Consider the following 9,332-nt stretch of genomic DNA (forward strand, 5'->3'; position numbering starts at 1 on the left):
CAGGCCCAGGGAACCGGGGGACAATGCCCGCAAGGACACAAGCAAGCCCTGCGACGGTGCCGGGTGTGCGGAAGCCAGCCAGTCGTCTTGTTGTTCTGAGTGGACTGTAGTTCGTAGAACTGTTGTAGATTCACAGAACACCCAAGGGGACAGCACAGGGAGTCTGCCCGTACCCACAGCCAGTGTGCCCTGTGATGACTGTCTGACATGAGGTCGATATGTCGGTATTAATGGAAGTCCACTTCCATTAATAGCTTAGCTTTTACCTGATGTCCCTTTTCTGTCCCAGGAGCCCGTCTGGAAGGCCAGGTTACATCTAGTTGTCCATTCCTATTGGTTTTTATTAGTAATGACCTTGGTCACATCAACTGCCCTAACTCTCAGAAGAGTTCTATGAGGTGCTACTCACTCACCTGTCACCCCCGCCTCCTGTCCCCACCACACACACACACACACACACTGCCTTCAGCTGCAAGCTTTCAGGGCAGGGCCCTGTCTCTGGGGCCTGTTCTGCCAGCCTTGAGGAACCAGGTGTAAACTAACCCGGCCTGCTGTCCAGGCCTGCTGCCCACTGCAGGTTGCTCTCTGGGCAGGGGGCTAGGCAGTGGGCCTGAGGTCTGCAATGACACCGCCCAGCCATGGCCCCAGCCCCCAGCCCCCTCAGGTGAACCAGCATCAGTCCCAGCTGTGGGCCGAAAACCAGGGTGAGAGGCAGCTTTCGGAGCAACCCCTCAGGGCCTCAGGCTGGGAGGGCACCTTCCCCTACCTTCGGGGCAGTAGTTTCACCCAAGCCCCTGGTAACCAGGGAAGCACCCCTCCAGGTGGACCCCCTTTGCCCTTAGAAGTTCACACCTGCCACCTTCCCTATATAAGTCCCGGCCCTCGCTGGGCATGACTGGGAGGGGCTATCAGGGGTCCACGATGTTTCTGATGGCAAGAGGCTTGGCCATGGCCTGGGGTCACTGCCTGGCCCCGCTGCTGCTGCTGCTGGCCAACCTGGGGCTCAGTCAGCGGCTACACCCCGAGCCTGACATCCCAGGCCTGGGGCATGACTACGACTGTGGACTCAAAGGCATGCAGCTGCTGGTGTTCCCGAGGCAAGGCCTGACCATCCGCTTCAAGGTGGTGGGTGAGTGCCAGCTGAGTCCCAGGCCCCACCAACCTGGGCTGCAGTGGGGAGCCAGGCCCTTTCCCAGTCGGTCGGTCACAGGGACAGGAAGAGTAGGAGCCTCCCTTTGGCCTGAGGGTGGCTGGCCCCACCCCGACCACACTGGGAGGTGGCGGGAGGAAGGCTGGTTCCCAGCCTCAATTTCCCTGGTGTGCCTGGGCAGCTCCTCCTTCGTTGGTCAGTGTTCGCAGGGAATCACCTGGCCATTGAGCTGAGCTGTAGATCCTGGTTCTGCATTTGTGACCACGCCCAGCTGATGCCTGGGCTGCTGGTCTGCAAACCCCTTCTCAGTGGCAGGGCGTGGCCTGCAACGGAGAAAAGGGAGAAAAGTTTCGAATCAGGATTTGCATCTGCAGCTTCTAAGCTGTGTGATCTTGAACAACCCACCTGGCCTCTCTGAGCCCCCATTCCCTGTTCGTAAGATGGGAAAGATGGCCCCAAACTTGCCATGTGGGCTGAGCAGGAGAGCAGGGGACATGGACACACCCAGAGGATGCCCTGGCTATTCTGGGCTGACCAGGTGGGTGAACACCCTCAAGGGAAGTGGCTGCAACAGCCAGTCAACCTGGCAAACAGACTCTCAGCTCTTTCTACAAAATCCCAGGTTCGCATCCTCACTTTGCTGCTCATTGCATGTGCCTGGGAAAACTCACTCTCGCTGTCCTCGGCTGCCTCATCCCCGGGCTGTGATGACTAAGTTTGAATGAACTGATATAAAATACTCAGCCCAGTGCCGAGACCTACTTATTTCTCCACCATCTGTTCATTCCTGCTGCTGCTGAGTGCTGTCAACAGGGAAGCCAGGCTAGAATGAGCCTGAGACCCGCTGGGGACACCCAATCCCTCACAGAGGTGGCAGCTGAGACTGGAGAGGGGAAGGGGCTTGTCTGGGACCACAGAGCGAGCTGAGGGCAAAGTCTGGAACCTGGGTCTTCTGCTCCTGACTCGGGAGTCTCCTCAGCAGACCCCAGCGGCCTCTGGCTTCACGCTTCAGCCTCCCTGACCCCTTCCCTCCACCCCTCTCTTCCCTCCTCGACCCCAGATGAATTTGGGAATGAATTTGAGGTGACCAACTGCTCCATCTGCTACCACTGGGTTACAACCAAGCCCCAGGGGCCTGCAGTCTTCTCTGCTGATTACAAAGGCTGCCACGTGCTGGAGAAGGTAGGGACCACTTGCTGCTGTGGGGAAGAGACCTACCGCTAAGAGTCAGCTTGGCCTAACACAGGGTGGGGCCGGGGAGGCCCCTCATGCACTCGGGATGCACTGGCACCCAAGATCAACTCTTGAGCTGGCTGATGAGGGGGACTAAGTCCTGGGTGCCCGCCCCCAAATCCAGCCCCCTGTCTGACACCCAGCTGGGCCCTCCGTGGCCCGGATGCTGAATGGCCTCACCTAGCTGCTCTCTATTTGCCTTCTCACCTGCAGGACGGGCGCTCTCACCTGAGAGTGCTCATAGAAGCTGTGCTGCCCAACGGTCATGTCGACATAGCCCAAAATGTCACTCTGGTCTGTCCCAAACCTGAACACACCTGGGTGACTCTGGGCGGCCAGCTGGTGCCGCCCACCACATTCTCACTTTCTACACCGCACGCCGGGTCCCTCGGCCCCCCCGCAGAGCGCCGCTTTGTGCCCCTACCCCCTGCCTCACCGTCCCTTGGGCCTGGACCCGCACACCCGACCGGGGCTCGCCCGCGTGGAGGCACCTCGGAGCAATGGGAGGTTGTCAAGCCAGAGTACATAGGTACGTAGGACCCCTCTGTATACGTGCACCCTGTGTCCTGGACCTTCTGGAGTATCACGTGGCCTGAGAGCCCTTTACTGGCTCAAGAAGCCCCCTTCCTCCATTACCCCTGGAAGTCTTGGCTGTTTCTCATGTCCTCACCACTCTGTCACCAACCCTAGGTACTAACCTGACCCCAGAGCAGTGTCAGGGGGACACTGGACACATTCCCTGCATAGTGAAAAGAAGTTCGAAGGAAGCCTGTCAGCAGGCTGGCTGCTGCTATGACAACACCAGAGACATTCCCTGTTACTACGGCAACACAGGTACAACTTTCCCTGCCAAGCCAGGCCTCATCCTCTGAATCCCAGAGTGTTAGCAGGGCTCTCCCCTCCGCCCTCTTCCTAGAAAAGCCTGACCCCAGAGTAGAAGGGCTCTGGGTGGGCGTCCCAGGGAACTGTAACTAGTTCTACTTCTACACGGGTCCCCTGCCTTTGGATTACAACATCCAGCTTGGATGAGAAATCTGATGGTGATCTTACTTTTAGAGGATAGTTTCAACTGTTGGTTCCAGAACGAGAAAACCTGGGTCTGTGAAGGGTTTGCTCAAGCCAACACAGCCTGAGCAGAGAGTAGGAGAGAACCCAGGCGCCCTGGCTTCTAGGCTGACACCCCCACACTGACTGTCACCAGCCGCCCCCCCATGTCTGCTGGATGGACACTGACCCCCAAAGCTCTGATCAGCCTCTTTGGTCTGCTTTTTCCCAGCGACAGTCCAGTGCCTCAAAAACGGCCACTTCATCTTGGTGGTGTCCCAAAAAACAGCCTTGGCCCACAGGGTCACACTGGCCAATATCTACCTGGCCTACGCCCCTGCCAGCTGCCCCCCGACCCAGGAGACCGAGTCCTTTGTGGTCTTCCACTTCCCTCCCACCCGCTGTGGCACCACAGTCCAGGTAGGCGCGGGGGCCATGGGCCGGCCCCCAGTGGTACTGTCCCCGGGGGGCCTCACCCAGCTGACTCCTCCCACAGGTGGTCGGCAATCAGCTCATCTACGAGAACCAGCTGGCATCTGTCATCAATGTCCAAAGGGGACCCCAGGGTTCCATCACACGGGACGGCACCTTCCGGTAAGGGGCAGCACCTTCCGGTAAGGGGCAGCACCTTCCGGTAAGGGGCAGCTTTCCTCAGAAAGGCTGGGCTATGAGCTCGGGAGTGAAGGGAGATGGGTGAGCTTAGAACAGGCTAGAGAGCCACTGGGGTTCATGTTCAGATTCTATTAGCCACTGTGGGACCTCATCCCAGCCTCAACTGTGAACATGAAATGGGGTCTGCCCACACCTAGCCAGGCATAAGCCACAGCAGTGCCCAAAAGGCAGGACTGCCCACAGTCCTCCAAAGCTCCCACCTTCATGCCCCTGAGAACTAAGCTCAGAAACTAAGCAACCACAAAAGAGGCGGCAAGTGTCCCCCGCCCCCAGGACCCCAGGAAGAAGGTGAGGCTATGGCCATGGCTGCCTCTGCCTCCTGATCTCAGAAGTCAAAGTCACAGAGGAGGCAGATGAGCCTGGGGCTGGGGCTCCCTGAGGGCACGGTGGGGAGAGGAGCGGAGGAAGAGCCCTCAGTGACAGGGGCCACCAGGGCCTGCCGACTCAGGTGGCATGACCACTCAGGTGCCCAGGATGCCCATGGGGGTGCCCCTGAGGGCGTCTGTGTTCGTCACACCTGCTTCTGTACCCCAGGGGCCAGCTGCCACCATCACCTTGTCCACTCTGCTGGAGTTAATGTATCAACCACGGGTTGGAGGCATTCTGGGCCTTGGCACCCAGCGGACGCCCCGCCCTACTTGCCATGGGGGCTGGGGCGAGGGGCTAGCATCAGCTCAAGTGCCTTTGCTTTAGAAACAAAAGATACCTAAGGGAAAAGGCAGTTGGGAGTGAGGGGACAAAGCTGTCATGTGTTAGACTCCTGGACTTAAGTGTGAAGGGAGCTAGTGGCATTCGACCAGGGCCAGGGCTTCCAGAGGGAGGGAGTGGAAGGGGAGTAGCTGCAGCCCAGCAGCGTGGGAGGCGCCAGGAGGGCAGGCCTGCAGCTCAGGGCCCCAGTCCCTGGTGCCTGCAAGCAGCTACTTAGCCCCGTCCTGTCTCCATCTGCAGGATGCCTCCTCCAGGGGCCCCGTCTCAAGTAGTGGGGAAAGCAGAACACTCAGGAGCCTGGGGTGAGGTGGATGGGGTCAGGCAGGGCCAACTGCTCTTGTGGACACCTCAGGGTGTCTGTGTCCAGAATGCGTAGGGGCACTTTAGGCTGGGGAGGGACATGGACCCTGGGAGAGACCAGCTACAACTACAGGGACAATGATGACACTGGGGTGTCATCTTGCAACCCCAGTGATCCTGTTGTAGCCCGAAGAGGGAGAGGGGGTTATTGCCATTTTACAACTCAGGAAACTGAGGCTTAGGTTAAACTGTTTGCTTGTGGTCCTATGGCCAGTAAACACGAAAAAGATTCAAACCCAGGCCTGCCCGTTAGACTCGACTGGCAGGTTCCAAGGGAGCCTCAAAGGCCAGAACAAGGGGAGCATCTGTCAGCCCCAGGCCCCCACACCCCGCCGCCATGCCTCCATCCCACTGCGCCCTGCCCCGGAGGGGGGCCTGGCATGGCAAGCTGGCGCTGCACCGGGAAGCCGAGGAAGGCAGAGGAGAGGGGCAGGGGTGCACACCACCTTGAGGATCGCTCGGGTGATATCCATCCGCCTTGCTGGACCGGGCCGTTTGTGGCATCCGCATCGTGTGTACCTGATCTACCAAGCAAGCAGGAGGCGCTGATTCTGTCTTCTGCCCCCATTCTCTCACACTTGAACTTCAGGATCCATGTTCGCTGTATCTTCAATGCTAGTGACTTCCTGCCCGTGCAGGCATCTGTCTTCCCACTCCCTTCGCCATCCTCTGTGACCCAGCCCGGCCCCCTGCGGCTCCAGCTCCGGATTGCCAAGGGTACTGTGTCTCCGCGCCTCCTCTCTGTGCCCCCACGTGGCAGACACACGGCCCCGAGGCTCACGGCCCCTCTTCCCGCAGAAGAGAATTTCCACTCCTACTACGAGGAAGCGGACTACCCCATCGTGAGGCTGCTCCTGGAGCCTGTCCCCGTGGAGGTCCGGCTCCTGCAGAGGACAGACCCCCGTCTGGTGCTGGTGCTGCACCGGTGCTGGGCCACCCCCAGCGCCAACCCCTTCCAGCAGCCCCAGTGGCCCATCCTGTCAGACGGGTGAGTGGCGGCAGGCGCTCCAGCTGCCCCAGGGCTCCCTCTGCTGCCTCCCCTCCCTCAGTGGGCGACTTCCTCGACCTCTCTCCTTCCCAGGTGTCCTTTCGAAGGTGACAACTACAGGACCCGGGTGATAGCCTTGGACAGGGTCCGGCTGCCTTTCCCAACTCACTACCAGCGCTTCACCGTGGCCACCTTTGCATTCCTGGACTCTGGCTCCCAGAGGGCCCTCAGGGGACCGGTAAGAAGCGCCTCGTTCTGCCCCGTGTCCCTCACACCTGCTGTCACCAGGCCCCTCCAGCACCCCCCAGGCTGAAGCAGACAAAGGCTCTCAGGGGGGCTTGGTTTTGGTAAGCACGGTGGAGGGCAGTGAGCCCGGGGCCCTGGCCTCGGGGAAGCCCAGAGGTGACCAGTAAGCAAGTCAAATGGGAGGCTGGAAAATGCCATCGACCCTAAACCTGCTCACTGGTCACAGTGTGGAGAACGGCCTCACTCTGACTCTAGAAACAACGCATTCGACGTAATTCTGCTTTGAATTTTTATAACCTAGTCACTTCTCCAGAAGGTAACGGGGCTAAACGGGTATGTTTAGGTTTTCTTTTTTTTTTTAATATTTTATTTATTTATCTTTAGAGAGGAAGGGAAGGAGAGAAGGAGAGGAATATCAATGTATGGTTGCTTCTTGTGAGTCCCCTGCTAGGAACTGGCCTGCGACCCAGGCATGTGCCCTGACTGGGAATCGAACCGCGATCATCTGGTTCGCAGGCCCGCGCTCAATCCACTGAGCTACACCAGCCAGGGCTAGGTTTTCTACACATGTACAAATGGCACCGAGGCCACGCACTGTCGTAACTTCTATTCTGCTGAACAGCATGTGTCTTTCACGTTAGCACACACACAGGTCTCTGCATTGTAAATGGCTGCATCCTCGTTATGTCGGGTGTAGGCAGACTGCACAGGTCGGCACCTGAGGACGGTCTAGCCATCATCTCAGCTGTAAGCCTCTTCCCGAGCCTGCCCCTGACCTGCTAGATGAGGGCCCCCCACCATGGGCTGGGCCTCCTGCGGGCTGTTCGGGTCAGCTCCTCCAGCTTCTCCTCCTTCGAGAGCTGCCCTTGGCCTTGTGTTTCTGGAATGAGGGCTGACCTGTCCGTCCCTCTGTCCTCTGTGAGGAGTCACTGCGGGCGGGGCCTGGTGGAGCCCCACCTTCTCCCAATTCCCTCTGTCGGTCACTAGCACAGGGAGCAAGATGGCCTTCCTGTAAGGCTCTGCAGTGGGGGGCGGTGTTAGTAGCACAGGCCAAGGGCTGGGGCTCCACCACTGAGGGCAGTGGTTCCTGCCCATGAGGACCCAGGCCATCCAGAAGGAGAACAGCTTGTATTCCAAACTGGGATGCAGCCCTGTGCCTCTGCAGCTCATAGGCAGGGGCTGCGTCCCAGCCCCGGTCCACATGCCCAGGTGCTCCCCTGCCCACCTGGGTCCTCAATCCCTGCCTTGGCACTTCCTCCATGGTGCTGCACCAGCCCCAGGTCCTGACCTCCCTCTGCCCCAGGTTTACTTCTTCTGCAGTGCCTCTGTCTGCTCCCCGACGGGGCTGGAGACCTGCTCCACCACCTGTGGCTCCAGGACCACCAGTGAGTCTGGGGCGGGGGGGTGGGGGGTTGTTCTGCATCCTTTCATGTATCTGGTCCCAGCTTCTGGGCCACCAGGGGCCTAGACACCATCCCAAGATGCGGCTCCTCCCCTGAGCAGGACAGCGACGGTTCTCAAGCCCCCATGGGGACATGGCTGAGCCGCAGGACATTGTGAGCTCTCCAGGGCCAGTGGGCTTTGTGGATTCTCACAGGAAGGAGACTACTCTGGAGCCCTCAGGTACCGGGGGCCTGTGGGTGGGCTCCTCCGGCCTGGGCCACCCAGAGTGTGTTGACAAAACAGAAGCTCAGGCAATAGTAAGGGCAGGAGATGGTCTAACTTCATTCAGCAGGAACAGCAGAGACAGGCCAGGGCTGTCAGCATCAGCACCACCCCAAGGTTACAGAGGTCTGGTGTGGAGGAAGCCTCGCCCACCCGGCCCTGACATCCTTCAAATCCTCCTCCCGGCAGGCTCCACCCGGAACTCCGACCCGAGGCTTCTCCTCTGGATGGTCATTTTGCTGGCGGCTGCTGCCCTGGTCCTAGGGATTGGTGTCTCCGTGGGCCTGCGTCAGGCCCAGAGGCTCCAGGAAATGACAGAGTGAATGGGCTCAATAAACCATCCTTTCAAGTCCACTGAAATCCGGTGTGGAACGCTCTTTGTAAAGACGAGAGCAGAAATCTTTCTTGTCTCAGACCGTGTTCAGTGGGGTTGACTCTGTCCTTTCACAACTGCCCCCGTCACCAATACTGGGGAGAGCCCCACGCCTCCCAGGCCTGACTTTGGAAGACTTTGCGTGCCAGTGAGGAAAGGTGGCCCTCCAGGCAGAGAGCGCAGGACAGGTCAAGGTGGAGGAGGGTAAAACTGGCAGAGTCACGAGTCCCGGGAGCTGGGATTCGGGCACCTGGCAGGGTTCGTGGCCCGGGAGGACCTGCCACCTCCACACAGACGCAGAAGGTCTCCCTGGGCGCCCTCAAACGCACACTGCTTGGCTACCATCACAGGTAAGAGGGACCCAGGGTTCCCGGAGCCAAAAGAACTGAACCTGGCTTGAAGGAGCCCCCCGCATCCCACCAAAGGATGAGGGGCTACGTTTCTGACCGGCAGCCTCTGCCTCCCTCCCTCCGCCCCCCAGCACTAGCCACACAGGAATAGTCGGCACGGCATGAATAGCAGAGCCCGCCCCCCCACAGGTCAGGGCTGCGCTGGCTGGGCTGCTGACCTTCGCTTGACCATGTATGGCACGGCCTTCCTCTCCGACTCGGCAGCAAAGACCTTTCCAGACTGATGTGGGGACCTAGGCTGGAGGGTGGGGGTGGGGAGGGTGAAGGGCTCAGGCTCTGGTGGGCAGAGAATACTTGGTGGGGAAGTCAGACACCCTTCCGGGCCTTTGGTGGGGTGTGAGCTGAGAGAGCCCACACAAAGGACCCCGTGGTGCTCAAGCCAGGCCAGTGGCCTGGCTGCGGTGCAGGGCTCCCTGGCTCTGGCCTCTTCCCTCTCTTCCGTCTCCAGGGTACTGACCAAATAAATGCAGGTGCTCTGGAGCC

The 9,332-nt window shown here is 59.6% G+C and overlaps 1 protein-coding gene across 1 annotated transcript; it reads left to right on the top strand.

The window, feature by feature from the left end:
* Positions 1-921: 921 nt before the first annotated feature.
* Positions 922-8,389, top strand: ZP1 (zona pellucida glycoprotein 1). The gene is made up of 12 exons (XM_037060600.1): positions 922-1,129; positions 2,211-2,332; positions 2,597-2,912; positions 3,074-3,217; positions 3,660-3,847; positions 3,924-4,021; positions 5,757-5,884; positions 5,966-6,155; positions 6,249-6,393; positions 7,705-7,786; positions 7,905-8,024; positions 8,256-8,389. The coding sequence occupies exons 1-12, from the start codon at positions 922-924 to the stop codon at positions 8,387-8,389; spliced, it is 1,875 nt and encodes a 624-aa protein (XP_036916495.1).
* Positions 8,390-9,332: the final 943 nt, after the last annotated feature.

The sequence above is a fragment of the Sturnira hondurensis genome, unplaced genomic scaffold, assembly GCF_014824575.4.
Source record: "Sturnira hondurensis isolate 20B ecotype Veracruz unplaced genomic scaffold, ASM1482457v3 Scaffold0011880, whole genome shotgun sequence".
NCBI classification, from domain to species: Eukaryota; Metazoa; Chordata; class Mammalia; order Chiroptera; family Phyllostomidae; genus Sturnira; species Sturnira hondurensis.